This window comes from Carassius auratus, chromosome 46 (assembly GCF_003368295.1).
Source record: "Carassius auratus strain Wakin chromosome 46, ASM336829v1, whole genome shotgun sequence".
In the NCBI taxonomy this organism is placed as follows: Eukaryota; Metazoa; Chordata; class Actinopteri; order Cypriniformes; family Cyprinidae; genus Carassius; species Carassius auratus.
The window spans coordinates 17,618,702-17,638,564 of NC_039288.1; the positions used below are offsets into that span (position 1 = coordinate 17,618,702).

The 19,863-nt window shown below is 35.3% G+C and overlaps 2 protein-coding genes across 4 annotated transcripts in view; both read right to left on the reverse strand.

Annotated features, from left to right (window-relative positions):
• The window catches only part of LOC113064425 (urokinase plasminogen activator surface receptor-like), a 31,144-nt gene extending 12,749 nt beyond the window's left edge, over window positions 1-18,395 (reverse strand). Inside the window, exons 1-5 of one of the 2 annotated variants that reach the window (XM_026235262.1) lie at window positions 18,288-18,395; window positions 18,098-18,202; window positions 17,609-17,740; window positions 17,268-17,378; window positions 16,810-17,135 (exon numbers count right to left, since the gene is read on the reverse strand). In XM_026235262.1, coding sequence (XP_026091047.1) covers window positions 16,948-17,135; window positions 17,268-17,378; window positions 17,609-17,740; window positions 18,098-18,202; window positions 18,288-18,336 — 585 coding nt within the window. In that variant the 5' untranslated portion in view covers window positions 18,337-18,395 and the 3' untranslated portion in view covers window positions 16,810-16,947. Of the gene's footprint in view, window positions 1-16,809; window positions 17,136-17,267; window positions 17,379-17,608; window positions 17,741-18,097; window positions 18,203-18,287 lie in introns of those variants that run through there. The other variant, XM_026235261.1, reaches the window with a different exon arrangement.
• Window positions 1,038-7,186, reverse strand: LOC113064427 (phospholipase A2 inhibitor and Ly6/PLAUR domain-containing protein-like). 2 transcript variants are annotated; one of them, XM_026235263.1, is made up of 8 exons: window positions 7,127-7,186; window positions 6,517-6,695; window positions 6,230-6,287; window positions 4,770-6,077; window positions 2,053-2,172; window positions 1,780-1,917; window positions 1,399-1,500; window positions 1,038-1,276 (listed from the first exon to the last, which is right to left on the reverse strand). In XM_026235263.1, exons 5-8 carry the CDS (start codon window positions 2,135-2,137, stop codon window positions 1,086-1,088), a joined length of 516 nt encoding a protein of 171 aa, XP_026091048.1. In that variant the 5' UTR covers window positions 2,138-2,172; window positions 4,770-6,077; window positions 6,230-6,287; window positions 6,517-6,695; window positions 7,127-7,186; the 3' UTR covers window positions 1,038-1,085. The 2 variants fall into 2 exon arrangements, with proteins under 2 accessions (XP_026091048.1, XP_026091049.1); XM_026235264.1 differs by lacking the exons at window positions 4,770-6,077; window positions 6,230-6,287; window positions 6,517-6,695; window positions 7,127-7,186 and having other exon boundaries at window positions 2,053-2,807.
• Window positions 18,396-19,863: the final 1,468 nt, after the last annotated feature.

Genomic DNA, 19,863 nt, shown 5'->3' on the forward strand with positions numbered 1-19,863 from the left:
GTAATAAAATATGATAAGAAATCAGAGTTGAACTGTCAGAACAAATTCATCTTGATAATATCAGATAACTTTGATAGAAAGATATGTAATGGATAACAATCAAACCAAACTTCAGCCAACTGTTAGTATGACAATATTTACACAACTATCAATGTTGAACAATTACCAAGCAATGCTTAATTTTGTTCAGTCTTTGGTGTGAAAAGGTTGCATTAGAAAAAAAATAAAAAAATAAAAAAATAAAAACACATAAGCAAACCATGAGGTTAAAGTGTCTGAATAATTTTTGGTCCCATTTTTTTCTATCAATTTCACTAGTTGTCCACTATATGAAGATTTTTTTGGGGGGTATAATATGTCACAGTTCACTTTATTTTGCTATACTCACTTACCTAAATTAATTATAGTGTCCTGCACCTATTAAAACTTTTTTTATAAATATAATATATGGTGTCTGAATAATTTTTGGTTTGACTGTGCACTCATTCTTGTTAAAACTACGTAGTAATTCAGTCAAGAGCAGTGAGGGATTTTCTTAATTTAATTTTCTTGGATTAACATTACTGCCAGTAGCTAAATAAGGTGCGGTCACTTTAAGAGTCAATGAATGCATCCAGTATAATAGTACACATCCGATTTTTTTCTACTTTTACTTAAGACATAACCAGCAGTTTTTTCGAACATACTTTCCAAAACGGGTATTTTGATATATTTTGTATGTATTTGTCGAGCAAAAAGAGGCAAATTCTGTGTTCAAGTGTTTTGAGATGCCTTTCTCTGCTTGAGCCCTAAACGCCAGAACACTGCGGTGTTGAATTGGGCTTTTTCACATCCTTTTGAAAGGATGTGAAAAATGTGAAAAAAAAGGTTTTTTTTTTAGAAAACTGCAAGTGTGTACAAGAAAATGTCTCCTGTTAAACTTTTTTTTTTCAATATTTAATATAAGCATATTGTTTGTTCTAAACATAATAATAATAATAATAATAACAAAAAAGATCATATATAATTGTATAATGAATTGTATTTTTGTACATCAATGCTTGCATGTCTTTGTTGCTGCTGTAGAATGTGTAGATCTGCTGGATTCAGTGCAGCAGGATGAAGGAGAGCAGAGAACAGCAGAGGAACAGGAAGCTCTGAGTGACGCTCTGAGCACTGTTAAACAGGTTCCCTGAGCAACATGAGATGCTCTGAACATTAGGAACCGATGTTGTGGCATTACAAATGGCTTTAGAAACACAGCCTTTCACACCCACTGACGGGCCTCCGAAACTCCCTGAATGAAAAGAAAGAAAAGAAAGGTTAGTCTTAGTTTTACTGGTGTATGGTATTGGTTTCAAACAACCCAAACTTAACAGAAATAAAAATGACTTTCTTCTTCCTTTAGCAGATTCTCACCTGTTGCTGTAATGCAGCGGTCTTCACTCCCCGAACAACTCACTGTGTTTGAGCAGCTCTTCTCATCGCAAGAGTAACATTTCATTCCATTGGAGATGGAATCTACAAAAGTTTTATTTTATTTCTGTTCAAAATATATCTAATGAAACAACAGCCTAGAAAGTCTGACTGTACATTTTAAATGATTATAGAAGTCTAATCAAAACACACACTGTGCTCGTCCAGATTTTATATTTGCATAGACATGTCTCTCACATCAAACCTTACTCAAGGTCTGTACTCTAGAAATTTCTTTATTATAGCAGGATATGTAATGTCTGATAATAGAAGTAAAATGCGTGTTGATTGGATTATTTGCATATGAACATTAAGGTATCATACCTGAAGAATCCTGGTCATTACAAAGGTCAGTATCAAAGCAGAAAGAGGACATCTTTGCACTGCCAAAGTTGTAGGACATGGTTTGACAGTTATTTGGTAAAGCACAACCTTTAACCTTTAATGTATGACTAGTGCTACCTACAAAAAAAAAAAAAAAAAATAGGAAGGAAGAATGATACTGGTATGACAAGTTCACATGTACAGTGGAAATCTAATCTGCATATTCATTTGCACAAATATAACCGTCAATTTCAATTCATCAACTGGACTTACCTATTGGTGTCACCGCTGTTAAACTCATACACTTGGAAGATTCACCTTCACAAGTTATCTCCTTCTTATCCGCACAAGAACCCATCGGATCATTACACTCATAACATCTGAGAGCGTGTCCTTTAGTAATAAAACAGAGAGATGTGAGAGAGAGATCCTGTATTTGTACAGTTTAGGTCCTACAGTCTTTGTTTAGGAGGTGAATGTAATGTGTACAGCAATGTGTTTTAGTGCCGTTTTTATATCCTGGAAAAAGGGGATGAAGATATTTCAGGAAATAGAAATGAGGAATAAGGAAATTACTATGAAATGTGAAGAAGTGGGTTTAAAAAATGCAGATACACCAAATCTTCATCTTTCCCAAAAGCATTTAATATGCTAATGATCAGAAGTTTGTATACTTGTATTTTACCAAGCATCCTGAAATTTTTTATGTTTATTTTGTTTGTTTTTTTAATGGAAACTTTTATAGCTTATAGATTTCTGAAGGATATTTATTGAATAGATAATTCGAACAAACGGCATTTATGTGAAAATAGAAAATCTTATAAATGTACTTACTGTCACTTTTGATAAATGTAATGCTTTAATCCAATTAAATATTTGCCTGAGTAAAATAAACAAATTAGAAAACTTTCTAAAACATTCTGTTCTGTACCAGAAGAAAGACAATTCAGAAATGCACACACAATTCAGAAATGCAAACAACATTTACAAATGCACTCAAGATTCACAAATGCACAGAACAAGATTCAGAAATGTATTTCTGATGCACACACACATATATCTTGATTTACAAACTGCATGCGGTCTGTGAACTTCACTGCATTTGTGTGTGAATTTTGAGACTCCTCTGACTTGGCTCAACACACAAATGCCTTTTTTTGAACAGGGAATGATCTTCAACCAATCAGATATCATCCTTGTTTGAGCAAATCACAAGAATGCACCCCACGTGGGGGATTGTTTACTTATAAGCCAATCAGCGAACGACTCACTTTCCTCAGCGAACAACTCACTTTCCTCAATCAGCGAACGACTCACTTTCCTCAGCGAACGATTCATTTCCTCACGCAGCGAACGACTCACTTACCTCACGCAGCAGGAGACTCACTTTCCGCTGCCGGAGAGTCACTTTCCTCTAGCAGCGAACGACTCACTCTCCTCACGCTGCGAACGACGAACGACTCACTTTCTTTACTTTACTTTACTTTATTGGTTTATAGTAATGTGGACAACCTCTTTTAATCAAAAGAGCAGCTTTAGCCTCTACGGCTAATTTCCAGCTGTAGTCCCCAGCCAGTTATTAATTGGCATACATCAATAAATACATTGCAATTAATACAAGGCTTAAGCAAGAGCTTAGACAAACAAACAAGGTGGTACAAAATTGAAACAGACAAGCAGGCACAAATTACAAAGACATAAAAGCAGGTCAAGCAATAAACTAGAGAAAATTGACACCAAAGATAATCATGCATCCTCACGAGTTACGCAGCGAGCGACTCACTTTCCTCAGCGAACGATTCACTTTCCTCACCCAACGAAGTTGAGCGAACGATTCCCTTTCCTCACGCAGCAGCGACTCATTTTGCGCAGCAGGAGACTCACTTTCCTCTCGCAGCGAACGACTCACTTTCCTCACGAGTCACGCAGCGAACGACTCCCTTTCCTCAGCGAACGATTCACTTTCCTCACCCAGCGAAGTTGAGCGAACGATTCCCTTTCCTCACGCAGCGGCGACTCACTTTGGGCGACTCACTTTGGGCAGCCGGAGAGTCACTTTCCTCTCTCAACGGACCACTGACTCTCTCTTCATGTAGGGACCGAATATTATAATTAAAATGACTTCTATATTGCATCCAAAAGAATATTTAGATATACTTAAAATATTCAAAAAGGTGTAATTTTTTTTTATTTTTTTTTTACTTTCATTAAAATATTTCAATAAAATGAAATAATTGCCTATATTGCAAATTTATGAATCCATGGTTAACTTTTTTTCTGCAGTCACAGTCTGGGCTATATGTATTGAGACATTTTTACATTTATATTTTGTAAAAAATAATAAAAAATAAACCTGAATTGTAATCTAAACATCTGTATTTCCATACAGTTTCATAAATAGGCTGTGTGAACACTTTCATGTGATTGGCTTATAAGTAAACAACCACGTGGAGTGCGTTCTTGTGATTGGCTAAAAGAAGGGAGACATCTGATTTGTTGCTGATCATTCCATGCATTTTTGTGTCGAGCCAAGTCAGAGGAGTCTCAAAATTCACACACAAATGCAGTGTTCACAGACTGCAAGCAGTTTGTAAATCAAGATATATGTGTGTGTGCATCAGAAATACATTTCTGAATCTTGTTCTGTGCATTTGTGAATCTTGAGTGCATTTGTAAATGTTGTTTGCATTTCTGAATTGTGTGTGTATTTCGGATTTTTCTGTGCATTTCTGAATTTTGTATGCATTTGTGAATCTTCTGTGCTTTTTAAATTTTGTGTGTGCATTTGTAAATTTTGTGCACATTTGTGTATCCTGTGTGTGTATTTATGAATCATGTGTGTGCATGTATGAATCCTGTGTGTGCATATGTGAATGTAGTGTGTGCATTTATCTTTATTGAGACTCTTTTGGCTCCATATTTTATTGTGTATATCCTACAAAACATAGATCTATACATAAACAGACACTTTGAAATATGCAGGGTCTTACCCTTACAATGAGGACAGGCTGGATGACAACAAAATTATTTCTGATGCAGCTGCTCTAAATCCATCAAATTGGCCATCTGATGAAGACGAGCACATCCTATATGGAGACAACAAATTTCTCACCTACCATTCAGAAGACTCTCACTGTTGAGGCTGCAACCAGCGCCATACTCATCAAGGAATTCCACCAATTCAAGTGTCATGGCATCACAGGAGACAATCTGGGCAAAGTGCTCATTACTGTCTCCACACACCCAGTGTCAACAGCTGAGTGTGAAAGAGATATGACACACACTGTGTAATCGGATGTGGCTAATGCATGATGTTCACCTCTTTATGTTTAATAAATCAAGTGTTATGATCTGCTGAGCTCCCTGTCAGTGTCTTCCTTGAAACAAAGCCAACAACCCATGAGCCGGTGCCCTGTAAGAACTGTGAAGCTCACCTGCATGACTTATTTTACTTCTGTAGATCACAATAATTAACTAAATAAGCACTGTCAATCATCAGCGGAGCTTAGGTTTAAAGTTATCCTGGTTTATAATTGTGAAGCAATTGCGATTTTCTTCAGTTTTTCTTTTTCTTTTTTTGCAGTTTCCATTTTAGTGATAAATCACTAAATCACTTGATAGTCACATTATTCTGTCTGATGATCTTTCTATAGTTCTGCAGTATGACACAGGTGAGTTTTTTTCAAGCTGTTTTTTTTAACATACAAAAGCAATTAATAGATTATTGATACAACAACAACAACAACAACAAATTAAAACTAAACCCTAAAATATTTTTTTCATTGAGCATAGTCTCCAGTAGGTGCTTGTTGTAAGCAAATGTAAAGGTCAAAAAGATAATCTGCTGCCACCTGCTGATAAATGTTACTAAACGTTGAGAAACGTTGCTAAAATGTCTTAAATTTTATTCAACCGACCTTAAAAAATATTTTTGCAACATTTTAATTGAAATAAAGAACTTAGAACTAAATAGTTGATTAATGCCCACTTAGGCTATAACAAAACTCTCAAGGACCTAGAAAAGCAAAAGACATGAAGAGCTTGTGAATCAGAATCGAATCGTCAACTCTGGATCATTATCCAAAGAATTATGTATTACAGTTACACTTAATACCTCTTGCTCTTCACTGCAGCAGGATGAAGGAGAGCAAAGAACAGCAGAGGAACAGGAAGCTCTGAGCACCGTTACACAGGATCCCTGAACAACACGAGAACATCTCTACTGATGTTGCAGCATCACAAATAGATTTAGAAACACAGATTTTTACAACCAACCACTGACTGGCTTTTGAAAGTCCCTGATGAGAAGAAAGAAAGCAGGTTGAGTCTAAGCTTTACTGATCTATATGATATGTATTAAATGTTTAAACATAAGAGAGAGATAGAGAAAAAAAGAAAAAACTTAATGAAAAAAAAAAACTAAATTTTTCTTCCTTTAGCAGATTCTCACCTGTTGCTGTAATACAGTGGTCTTCACTCCCCGAACAACTCACTGTGTTTGAGCAGCTCTGTCCATCACAAGAGTAACATTCATTTCCAAAGAAACAAATGAAATATCAGAATTTTAGAAAATTTAATTTGAATTTGTAAATTCTTCCAAGAAAATGGGTAGCAGTTTTTTTTTTTTTTTTTTTTTTGATGTCTTGCTTTTGGATTTATTATAAAATTACTATTGTAACACATTTTACTGTACTGAAGTATAAAATATAGCAAGTGTAGGAAGTCACAAAGTCTTACGTTACACGAGCGTAAGGGATGCTCAAGAGTTTGTTGTAGAATGTACATGTAGAAATGGTAATGGGAGTAAAGAGAGCAGGCCTCAGTTGAAGGATTTTATTTGAAATATTCTTGAATGCTTGAATTGTTACAGGTACTTGCCCATAAGAGGTGCATATGGGCGTGTGGGTGTGTGTGGTCTACAATGAACAGAGAAAACAGAATATAAAATATAAATAAATATAAAATTTGTAATATAAACACTAATATGGATAGCGTAAACATGAACATTACACACAGCAGCAGTAACAGTAAATAACAGTATCAAATATCAAGTAGTAAACCATTTAAACAGCTGCATTGCATGACAAAGTGTTTACCATTTAAATATGTACTATAAACAGGTGTACAATTTTAGCCTATGTATCTAAATTAGGAAGTAGAACATGCACAGTTAAGCAGTATTGAATGAGTGTCAACATTTGACTTAGCACTTAGTCAGCCTGCAACTCACGCAAATTATACAACCTATTCAAGTCATTATTTGAAGTAATAAAGTTTAAAGGTGACAATAACAGAATGAAAATGTATTTTAGTATGTCTAGCATAGAATATAAAACGTATAACTTACTTTTTAATCAGTCACTCACAGAAGAAACAAACATGCAGTAGTTCCTCTTGCCCTTTTCTTGCACAATCAACAAGTAAATCACTCCACCCATTCTTATAGACTGCCTCCTGATATTTGGAATACTGCATGTCTTGATTTGTTCAGCCCATAGACAGCCTCTCCCAAGCATTAAAAGGTTATGGACATAAAGATACCTCTGGGTGGCGTCGTTGGGCTTTCATTCACACGTTATTTAAAAAAGATAACAATAAAAACTAAATTCATACCCAGACACAAACAAGGGTTAATTATTTAAATACTGATGCATTAAATATTTTGAAATATTTTTTGATTTGATTTAAAGACTACATTTTTGTAAAGTTTTACTTTTAACTGTAGAAGCTGCTAAATATATTCAGTCAACAACAGACTTGTGACTGCTGTATTTTTGTTACTCTGAATTTATTCTCAGTCACTTAATGCACAGGTTTATATTTGACATCAGATTGCCAGATGTTATATACTATCCTTTGGTACAGTTATCACTGTCAATCATAGCAATGACTTGCGGAACAATTTAGCGGATTCACTCGCATAATTTTTTACACGTGTTTGTCATTCCTGAAGCAGTATACACTATGGTGCTCTTAGACCAACAAACAAAACTCTTTTTAAAGTGATCATATGACGTTGCTAAAAATAACATTATTTTGTGTATTTGGTGTAATGAATTGTGTTTATGCAGTTTAATATGGAAGGCCGTTTCAGCATAAAAACGTTCCAGCGTTACTCGTCGTAATTATATTTTTACTAGTAACAATTAAATTATAGAGCTCTATAATTTAATTTGTACTAGTAACAATTATGATTGTAGAGCTCTCTAATTGAATTATAGAGCTCTGCAATTGTATTCTTACTAGTAACAACTGAATTAAAGAGCTCTATAATTACAGTGTTAAGTATTGTTATGCAATAATAGAATGATTGTGTTTGTTGTTTAGTAAAATAGAAAACATTATGCCAAATAGTCTTAAACTTTTTTATAAATTGTGACTCGAGGTTTAATCTAGCCTAAAGTTTGTTAAACTTTTTTTCTCCAGGTTGCAAGATTTAATATTTTGCCTTCAAATAAGCTTGTTGTGGTTGCATGTGTTTGTTGTAAAGTAAAATGAACAAGAGAACAGTGAGGAATTCTGACTGTGCATTTAACTCTTTTATATATAAAAAAAATATATATATATATATATATATATATATAATAACATAGCCTATGAAAATAGTTGGCTAATGTCTTTGTAGCCAGAGGCCTCCGCAGCCGCAGAGCCCGAGCCATCCACTGACAGGGAGCAGGACGTAGAGAGCGCGACTCACCAGGTGTGTGAGCCGGCAACACCGTGCATCATGGGAGTTTTAGTGGAGATCGAGGGCGTGGAGGAAAGCCCTGCCTGCACTTCCGCGACTGAGGGTGAGCTGTGTTCGGTCTCGGGAAATATGGAGTAACTTATGGATCTAATGGACTGGTCTATGGAGGTAAGCCCTGAATTTTCTGTTTCTCCACTGTTTCTCCACTGGTTCCGCCCAGCCCTGAATTTTCTGTTTCTCCGCTGTTTCTGCCCAGCCCTGAGTTTCCTGTGTCTCTGCTGGTTCCGCCCAGCTTTGAATTTTCTGCTTCTCCGCTGGTTCCACCCAGCTATGAATTTCCTGTTTCTCCTGTATTCTCCTGTAAAATTAATGGAAGTCAATGGAGACATATGACTAGTAATAAATGAATTGTAGAGCTCTCTAATTTTTATTGTTACTAGTAACAATTGAATTAGAGAGCTCTACAATCATAATTGTTACTAGTAAAAATTTAATTATAGAGCTCTATAATTGTAATTGTTACTAGTACAAATTAAATTATAGAGCTCTTTAATTTAATTGTTACTAGTAAAAATATAATTACGACGAGTAACGCTGGAACGTTTTTATGCTGAAACGGCCTTCCATAGTTTAAGGTAAAAAAACAACAACAAAAAAAAAACATTATTTTCCACATACTGTACATTACCGTTTCTCTTATATGTCCTGCCTTCTGAAAAGCGCTGATGATTTCTAGTCATGTCCTCTTTTGGAAGGCTAAACAAAGTAGTTTGGCTTTCTCAACGAAACAGCGTCACACAAGTGTCTAGAGTGAGCGGAGACCGGCTTGAGAACAGCACGGCCGGCGGATTCTATGAAGGAGCAAGTAAAGATGCTGAAAATTTGCGGCTTGCAACTTAGTCCACGGTGAAAGCCGATCCAGCGATCCACAGTGCAAAGTTGATGTATTCCCTCAGCCACCAGCACGGATCAGCTCCAGGTATGACGAATATTGTCCTCTTTTGGAAGGCCAAATAAAGTATTTTTGCTTTCATGGCATCTATACGACATGGTGGCGGCAAAAATCTAAACAATACTACAAAAAGAATAAAAGTTACACCTTCTTTCTTTGCGTGAACATCTGGGCGGCGTTATGCAAATCTTCCCAGATAGTGATGTAGAGATGTGGGGGCGTGTTAGAACGAGCTGTTTTAGTGGGGTGTGGACGAGTCTTAATCTTTATAAACAATATCTCTTTGGATTTGAGACTCTCTCTACAACTTTACAGATCTTCTTTTTGAACCAAGAGCTTGTAATACTCCAAAAAGAAAGGAAATTTTTAAACTGCATCATATGACCCCTTCAAAAATTGTGAATGCGCTCCCTTTATAACACAGCTGATGTTTGAAAGTTGAAAGTTGATTTTGAAATAACTGAGCTGGCTTATCTAAAACCAGGAAGTAACCGTGCATGTAGTCCATTCATGAGAGTGCAGTGCTGTGTCCGAGATCTCCCCCTATATCCTTAAATAGGACAGTATTTTAGGGGACAGCCATTTGTAATTACACAGTCCGCCTATGATGACAAGGATACAAATTAACAACAGCATGATCTACCACTGAGCATCTTAATACATAAACTTCACTTGAACATTGAGAGTTTTGTCATGCAAACCTTTGTTCTTACAGGCACCTGCAAACTCAAATTAAATGTGACAATAGACCAAAGAACAAACATGACAGATAGTCGCCTGGGAGGAGAACTATCATTAATACTATCATCCTAAGCCTAACTTAAGTCACTTGCATGCAGGTTTCACTCTCTTTGGCTCACCGAAGATCAATTGTGCTGCTGCATTCTGGATCATTTGCAGATGTTTGATTGGACATACAGTCAGAAGTGCAAGCACATGTGATGTTATTTTTAAGTTTTTGAAAATCTTCCAAAGAATGTAATCATAGAATACCTTCACCTTAATTATAGACTATACTGAATGTATATAGGCTCCTTGAAACTTTGTAATATGGATGATTTGAGTTAATGAAATGTAATAAAAATAAAGAAAAGAAGAAGATTCATGAATATTCACTTAGTTGTTTTAGACAGTCAAAATGGTTTCAGCAAATAATTTAAAGCTTGTTTTCAATAATATGTGGACACACACTCAAAAAAATGGTTTTCCGGCACTGTTCGTTTTACACATATATGTTTTGTTAAAACAACACAAATATATTTAGTTTTCCGACAAAACACAATTGTATTGTGTTTAATCAACTTAAAATGTTTAATTTTAAATTTTACTTAATTATCAATCGTTAAAGTAACGTAAAGGGTTTAATTTCGTGATTCAAAAAAAACCGGAAGTGACGATTTCCAACGCATTTGATGACGGTGTGGAGGGGAGCAAGAGGTATCAGTCAGGTAAGAAAATCTAAAGTTTTTATTGTGTTAAGTCAAAGTCTTTAATTTCTCTTAGAGTTTCTGTTTTGAGGTGCTTTTGTTTTGCAGTCTAGTATTGTGTAATCGGTTTATTGCACCGTTAATAGATGATTTTGAAGCGTTGGGAGATGTGAAAGCGCACGACTCTCTGTAATGTATTTACTTTAGTATATATATATATACACTAGGGCTGAAACAATTACTCGACATTATCGACAACGTCGACGATAAAAATAAAATTTTCAGCAAATGTTTTTGAGTAACGTTAGTGGTTTGATCTCGTATCTGCCTGATTTGAAAGCCTGCATTAATGCAGTTTGACCAGTGTGGCGCTGTAGCGCAAGATTGTAATACACTCTCCTGATTCAATTAAAAAGAAGAAGATAGCACTTCAGTTTGAGGCAAACCAAGGGGCAAGGAACTCGACCGGAAGTTGAAGTCGGGTGGGGGCTGCCATCTTTTAGCAGAACTTCACTTGCGTTAGCATCCCATTGACTCCCATTCATTTTGGCGTCACTTTGACAGCGAATAACTTTACATCTGAGGCGTTTAAAGACTCCGTTTGTCCATTATTTATTTCTAAAGATACACGACAATGTATAAAGGGCTCCATTACCTTTTATGTTACATTATGGCCCCGTATAAACAGTTTTTGTAAAAAATAGGCTAACGATTGCGTCATAACCACTCGGCTCTCTGTCGCATTACCGTACAGACAGGTGGAGAAGCTCGCAGGCAATTAACTTAATATGGCGTACTGGCGTTACATTTTAAAATACTATACAAAATAATTAATCCTAATACTTACTCCTGCTCACTCACGCCAAAAAACTCCCTGCTCAAGCTCGCCGTCTCTGCAAGATTAACGATGGCAGTTTGCACGCACAGCTACTAGAAGATTTACATCTGTCAGACAGGTTGCTGACGTCGTCAAGCTTCGTTTGAGTCTGCGCGGCAGAAACGGAAGTGCTAAAAAACGCTAAAACTGGGCTTCATTTGTCTCAATTGAGTTCCAATGGGGTCGCTGTGTCCATTTCTTTTACTGTCTATGAGGCAAACCGACCCGATCCGAACCTTGGATGAATATGTAAATATATACTGCACGCCTTCCTCTCAATAACTGCATAAACACAACAAAAAACTGACCGCGATGTAAAAGCAGCTCTTAAGAACACAGAGATATGGATGTTTGCACGAACTCTGAGGTTCTCCAGGCACTCCAGTAAAGAAAAGTCCAGTCACGTTTATTTATATAACAGTCCTTTATGCAATCGATAGCTTTTCAATATTAAACATGAAAATACAGAGTAAGTGTCGCTAGAATTATAACTTGATTTCCTTTTATAAAGCAGCTCTCCGGTATGGAGCTAGCTAATAATAAAATCATTTTATAAGTGGGGGAAATATTTCATTAAAGTCTTAGTTCTGCGCTAGATCAAACCAAACTGTTTTGATTATCATAACCCAATAAGGTATTTTAAGAGAGATTGTATTTATTAATAAAATGTTTATCCAAAAATAAAACGTCCTATCACTTACCTTTACTTTATATTATACATATGGCTTACAATAAAAGATGTTAAGAGACAGAATGATTTGTCATTCAGCTACTTCCTCATATAACTAATCAAATGGCGAATAGGAGTTTCTCTCTTATCTCATTTTGTGTGCCAAATATATTTGTATAAATTAATTGTATTAGTAATACATAATGACTTTAAAAAGTGGAAGTAATTACCTTTATTTGTTATAATATGTATATTTTAACTAATTTAAAAAGATAAATAATCAATAAATGTCCAACCATGAGATGTTGACCGAGTTTTGAGAGCCCTGGCTCAGCACAGTGGGAGTATTTGAAGCTTTGTTTATGAACATGGCGGTGTGGTCATACAATGACTTTAAACCGGACACTACTCTGAGCTGTTCACATTATACATATGCTCCAGATATGTAATCAGGTCCTCCTTTAGGAATGGTAAACATGACACTATTCATCACTCACACAAATAAATCACTTAATATTTTGATCATTGAATTGGTTTTTGCTGTTCAATTTTTTTTTTTTTTTTTGTAACACATTGCACTTCATGTGTACAGGTTTGTGCAGAATTTGAGACATCCAGAATTACCATAGGCCCATTAGAATCAACAATCTTTGCCAAACTTGATTCGGACTGCAAAATTTACGAAGATGTTTTCATACTGAAGAAGAGACCTTGGACAAATACTGAAACCCTCTTGGTGCCCACTACACAGGTAAGAACAACTGCACTCAACACAATCTTGTATTAAAACATTATTCTCTCACTGGTTACTGGAAATTGACAAAAAAAGACAGATAAGATAAGGTTTATTAATACAATAAATACAAAATATGTGGTATATCTATAAACTGATAGATTTATTTTGATGCAAGGCAGGGGTGTCCAGACCTGCTCTAGGAAAGCCAGTGTTCTGTGGGGTTCAGCTCTAACACACCTGCCTGGAACTTCAGGTAAGACTTTTTTGTTTTAAAATTCCCAAGAACCTTGATTAGCTGGTTCAGGTGTGTTTAAATGGCTAGATCACCCAAAAATAAACATGTCATTATTCACCCTCATGTCGTTTCAAACCCGTAAGACCATCATTCATCTTCAGAGCACAAATTATGATATTTTTTAAGGATGCCCCGATCATGATTTTTCATGGCCGATACCGATTTCTTTTACAAGCAAACTGGACGATTTTTTTTTTTTATCTTTAAGCAACAAACAAGAAGGAAGGACAGTCCACAGTCTACAGTCCAAAATTGAGGGAAAGCTCAATAAAGCCCCTTTCACACTGCGATTCCGGCAAATACAGATCCCGTAACGACACGTGACATCAGGGCGTGACGTGTAATGTACGAGTCGAAAACATTAGGCATGTAATACTTTCACTGAATCTGGCGAACGATCTCGGTGTCACCGTGGAAAGTGAGGAACTAACTGATCTCTGCTTCATACAGTTTGCACTTTTTTTTTTTCAGTGAACGTTGATCTTCCTTCAAAACAGCCAGTAAAAGAGTCACACGATAATGTCATCACTACGACACGGCATTAGATCTGGCTTTTGCTCACACAGCGCTTGTCCCGGGATTGAACCCAGCAATGTTACTACGTCCCCGACCCGAGTTCAATGCTGGAATCAATCCCGGGATGTGTTTGCTTTCACACAGAAGTAATGTAGTCGGAGCACGCGGGCGCACTTCCGGAAAAATCGGCTGAAAAAAATTCCAAAGACCGGCCGATTACCAATTGCGTATTTAAAGCAAAAACCGTCTGGTTTCCAATTTATGGCCGGTCAATTGGTGCATCCCTAATATTTTTATGAAAATGCGAGAGATTTCTGAACCTCCATAAAGGCTGCAATGCAACTGAAATGTTCCCAGAGTCATAGTAAGGACATCAGTAAAACAGTCCATGTGGCATCAATGCTTCAACCACACTTTTACAAAGGTACAAGAATACATTTTGTGCAAAGAAAACAAAAATAGCGACTTTAATCAACAATTCTTCTCCAAATCACATATTCTGCCATTATGGACAGTAACAAGAGGCATGAACATTGCTTTCCTCTGCGTGTAATCAAGGCTCAGTGCAGGCGTGTTGTAGGTCAGCAGCACCATGTGCATGAATTATTTACATGCTGTTGATAATGGTGGAAGATGCGATTTGGAGAAGAATTGTTGAATAAAGTCGCTGTTTTAATTTTGTTTGCACAAAAAAGTATTTTTGTTTACTTTGTAAAATGATGGTTGAACCACTGGTGTCACATGGACTGTTTTACTGATGTCCTTACTATGTTTCTGGGTCTGGGAACATTCCAGTTCTGTTGTTAACCATACAGGGTCCAGATGTGTAACATTTTCCACTGTAATGTTTGTTAGAATCCCATCTTGACTGCTTGCCTGGATTTCCCATAAGAAGATGAATGACTGACTTTTTTCATGTAATTTTAGAAAAAAAAAACAAAGGCTAAATTTTGTTGTTTTCATCTTCAGACTAATGAAATTGAAGTATCCAAATGAAGACCCTAGCAGTATGGAGTATATGGTGAGTTCAAGGTTAATAAATTATTTGTTAAAGTTAATACACAATAATTTGAGTTCTCCATGCTTTTAAATACTTCTAGGATACAGACGTTGCCAGCAGTCAGGAGGTGATCCAGAAGACTCATGGGAATCTATTTGAAGCTGCATCATTGAAGAAAGTCCAGCAGAAGTTGGAGTTCTAAAGGATAAAGTTCTTCAGGACCTATAGCAGTTTACAGTCTGTAAAACCATGTTACTGGGACTGATTTATGGACTGAACTTGAGCAACCCTCCTGAACTCAGGTACACATTTGGAATACTGAAGAAGTTATTTCTGGAGCCACTTCCTGTTCCTGGAATAAGGTTTGATTGGTTGCCCATGAATGCCAATTAGAATTGTATTTGCTATTTTGTGTAATTTTGTAATGTGGTTTAAACTGTATTTTACTGTGTGTAATTATTTATTGCTTGTTTAACAAATACACTTTGATCATTTGTGACATCTTGTCTTTTGTCTCATTACAAGACAAAACATACAAAAAATGCTTTGTTGAAGGGAGTAACTTCAAAAAGAAAATATTGTGTTAAAGTAACTAGAACTAATTGTGTGGAACCACTGTCCATAATTGAAATGAGTAATTTGAAACAAACCTCCTTATGTTGATAGAGTGAAACAAATTTGGCTAGATTGTAATAAACCAAAACATGTTGAGTTAACTTAACCAGTTTAAGTTGAAGCAAAGTCAATAAATTGAGTTGGTTGAACATTACTATTTCACATAGATTCTACCTCATTCAGTTGTGTTGTCACAACACAAGGAGTTTGCATAGATTCAAAAAATTCCATTAATGTTATCAAAACACAATTTGGTTGTGTGGAACCACTGTCCATAATTGACTTAAGTAAGTTTAAAGAGTCATTTTTTTGAGTGCACCCTTTTAATGGTTTTGGCTATTTCAGTAAGTCAAGTGTGATTGCATGAGCCAAGTTTAAATGGACACTTTTTGTTTCAATCGGAATGAAATCCTAACGTTTTACATGAACTGTAATAAAGCGATCGGGTTGATGTGCACGTTTACGTCATAAGCTTCAAATTGGATTAATCTTTTGACATGCACACAGTAACTCAAGAAATTAGAAGTAAATTATTAATTTCATCATGAATCACAAAAATTACTGATTCATATTGATTCACTGGATTTTTATATAGCAATGTAGAACATACAGAGTGTAGTCTGAGGCCTAAGTTGATTAAATCAGTAGTTTTATTTAAAAAAAAGAAAATATATGTGTGTAGAGCACAATGAGAAAGATGACTGAAGACACTGGTGTACCAACAACCCATCATAACATGAGGCTCAAGTAGCCTTGAGTTACAGATTTATCACCTTTTCCCTCTTCACCTCAAGAGTATAAATACATATTAAAGGGACATCGGATGCAAAATTCACTTTTACATGGTGTTTGCATAAAAATGTGTTTTAGCAGTGTTTGGACACAACCACTGAAGACGACGAAGCGCTGACACGAAGCTCAAGCTTGCAGTGTGAAACTGGCATAGTCTTCATTTTCTCCCGACAGATCCTAAAGAATCACACCAAACTGGGCATCCAATGTCCTCTTTAAAAAAATAATTTACCAATATAGTAAAATAGACCTGACAGAAAACTGCAAAAGTGTTATTGTGGTACAGACATCTGCTATCACAGATGAATTTAGTGGAACATCCTTCTGCAGTTTCTGACAGGAATGAGTTAACAAGTAAACATTCAGTGAATCTAAAGTAATTCATTTCATTATGTTAATATTGTGTAGATAACATATATATATATATATATATATATATATGTGTGTGTGTGTATTTCAACTATCAGATTTTGTATATCTTTTTTTTTTTATTCTTCACAACAAATCAAAAATAGTACAGAGGTAATAAATGCTATATGTTTGTAAAGCACATCATGTTGTATCTTTGCTGCAGCTGCAGAATGCGAAGATCTGCTGGATTCAGTGCAGCAGGATGAAGGAGAGCAGAGAACAGCAGAGGAACAGGAAGCTCTGAGAGACGCTCTCAGCACCGTTACACAGGTTCCCTGAACAACACGAGATGCTTCCTAAACCAGGAACCAGTGTTGATGCATCACAAATAGATTTAGAGACACAGCCTTTTAAAACCTGTGACTGGACTCCAGGCACTGATGAAAAGATTGAAGAAGAAAACAGTTTGAGTCAAAGACAAGTTGGCCACTGGTATACATGATCTGTATCAAACGTTTAGACATAAAAAAAGAAAGATAATGATGCAGCTTTCTTTTCCAGATTCTCACCTGTTGTATTAAAGCAGCGGTCTTCAGTCCCTGAACAGCTCACGGTGTTTGAGCAGGTATTCCCATCACAATAGTAACATTTATTTCCATTGGGAGCGTTAGTGCTGGGATCTACAGGAGAGAAAATAGATTTGCTTTCTTTACAAGGTCCTGGTCTTACTGTGCACACAACATTACAGGTGCTCATTTGACCAAAGATAAAACATTTTTTCTTTCAATTCACTCTGCCTGTATAAGCAACATTTGTTTTCAGCTAAAGTCACAATCCTGACAGAAAATAAAATTCCATCCTTCTTTTATTCTTCTTCTATAAACCGCTCTATTACATTAAAGTACAATACCTGGAGCATCTTGGTTGTTACAGAGATCAGTGTTACAGCACTGAAAAGAGCCTCTTCCAATGCCGAGGTTGATGGATCCACTTGGACAGACAGACGGAGCACAACTTTTAAGCTTCACTGTAGTACTGTTGACTGAAAACACACAAGTGATACAGGAATGAGCAACTCAACTGAACAATATTTTGATGGAAAATGTAGTTATAAATATACCAACAGAAAGCATGTCCAATAGTGTAACAATATACAAACTTTGCAATATTAAAGGATCTCTAATATTTATTAGAATGAGGTCCAAAGGTGTGAGACAACTAGGATATTTTTTTATTTAGAATTTTTCTCATTTCACACATTTTTAAATGTGAATTATTATAATGATTTCACTAATCTTTTTATAACATTCTATGAGTGCAATTATAAATTCTGTCCAGAAAAGAAGTTTTGTGTCAGTCAGTTCTAATAGTACCTGTCAATCCATCATAATGGACTTACCAGTAACTGCTACGCTCAAGCAGTTGGTAAACCCAGTGGAACACTGACTTGTCTGGGTACAAGATCCCGTCAGACTTGTGCAGTCATAACAGTTGAGAGAGTGTCCTTTAGTAATTAAAAAGACAGGTGTTAAACGAAAAACATCTAATTTGTACCCAGTAACATTACAGAACCGATTTGTATTTTGTACCTGCAGTGAAAAGAATACACAGAAGAAAAAGTGAGATTTGCAGATCCATCTTTGATCAGGAGGTGAATGTGATAATGTGTCTGTTTCTGCGCTCATTTTATAGCTCATCAGAGGGGGGTGGGGGGGCTGAACATTGTCTCACTTACTGGCAATAATAACATTTCAAACCTGTGTAACTTACATTCTTCTGTGTTCTGTACACTGAAAGACAAGAGGGTTTCATACAGGTCAAACTAGTTTAGTTTTTTTTTTTTTTTTTTTTTTTGCAGAGTAGAGTTGAATTTAATTGTGTTTTCTCAATCTTGACTGACTACAGTAATCATACAGTAAGAATGCTTAAGTTATGACCAACATTAAGATGGAACATCATTGAGAAACCAGGCTAATAGTTCCAATTCTAATTCAAGTAAAGTGTTTGACTTAAAATCTTAATAAACACCATTAAATGAAAATTACATAGGAATTAGAATTTAGTAGGAATTAATAGGAAACATCACAGGTGTTTTTAAAATCATTAATTGTCATTTAATAATTTGTTTTAAGTTAATCCACATCTGACACAAGATGAAAAAACAAAAACAAAACAAAAAACAATCACTAGTCACTTTAAAGTAAGCCCACTATATAAAACGGATCACATTTTTTGAGCACTTCACTACAGTGTGTAAACTAACATTGCTCTTGTGAAAAAGAGTACTTATTATGTAAATAATATACTTTTAAAATAACTTAAGTAGAAACTTTTTTGGACACTTAGTTGCATATTACCTGGAATTAAATGAAAATGAATTATTGTTTAATTAAACTTCATAGTATTTTTTACCCACTTAAGAAGAACTTAAAAACATCTATATGTAATTTTATAATTACTTACATTGTCTTTTTAACATGGTCAAAGTGTATTACGTGTTAAACCACTGCAAGAAATAATTATAATAAATAGTATATCTCCTACATATGTGCTACATATCTAATTATGAATGAATAATGATTATAAAAATACTCTGTACACCGATGTGAAATACAGTACGTTACAAAAGCATTAAACACATACTGTACTTCTCTCTCATAAGTGTCACTGTCAATAATGTAATGTAGAAAAATTTAAATTCTTGTAGATCAATTTAAAAAAAGTGCTGCTGGGGTTGCATAAGTTTCTCACTCACAAACTTAAAAGAACTAAATTGTTTTATTATTATTTTGTTATTGTTAATATTATTGTTTTGTAGACATACAAAAGTGGTATACTCAGGTTTTACTGCAAAAAAATTGTACTGAGGCTTAGAATTATATATATGTTTAGAATTATATATATCTTAAAAATATATATATATTTTTTCAATGGAATATCATTCCATGCTTGCATGACTCAACTGTCTTTAGTGATCCAATCATGTAAAGATAAAAGGGGTCCAATGTTGTTCATACAGGTCAAACTCGTTTAGTTTTGTTTTTGTCTTCACAAGTGAGAGGTTTAAAATGCATTTTATTGCATTAATGCTAAATCTTGTATGTTAAACTTTATCTCTACATACATTATGAATACTTAGGTATGTTTAACATTAAAGTCGAACAT

Excerpts from the sequence above, each read along its gene's own strand:
- LOC113064427 (XM_026235263.1), bottom strand. The coding sequence starts at position 2,137 with ATGGGTTCTTGTGCGGATAAGAAGGAGATAACTTGTGAAGGTGAATCT. Across the intron at positions 1,918-2,052 it reads AACAGCGGTGACACCAATAG|GTAGCACTAGTCATACATTA; the intron begins GTAAGTCCAGTT and ends TTTTTTTTGTAG. Across the intron at positions 1,277-1,398 it reads CCGCTGCATTACAGCAACAG|GGAGTTTCGGAGGCCCGTCA; the intron begins GTGAGAATCTGC and ends CTTTTCATTCAG.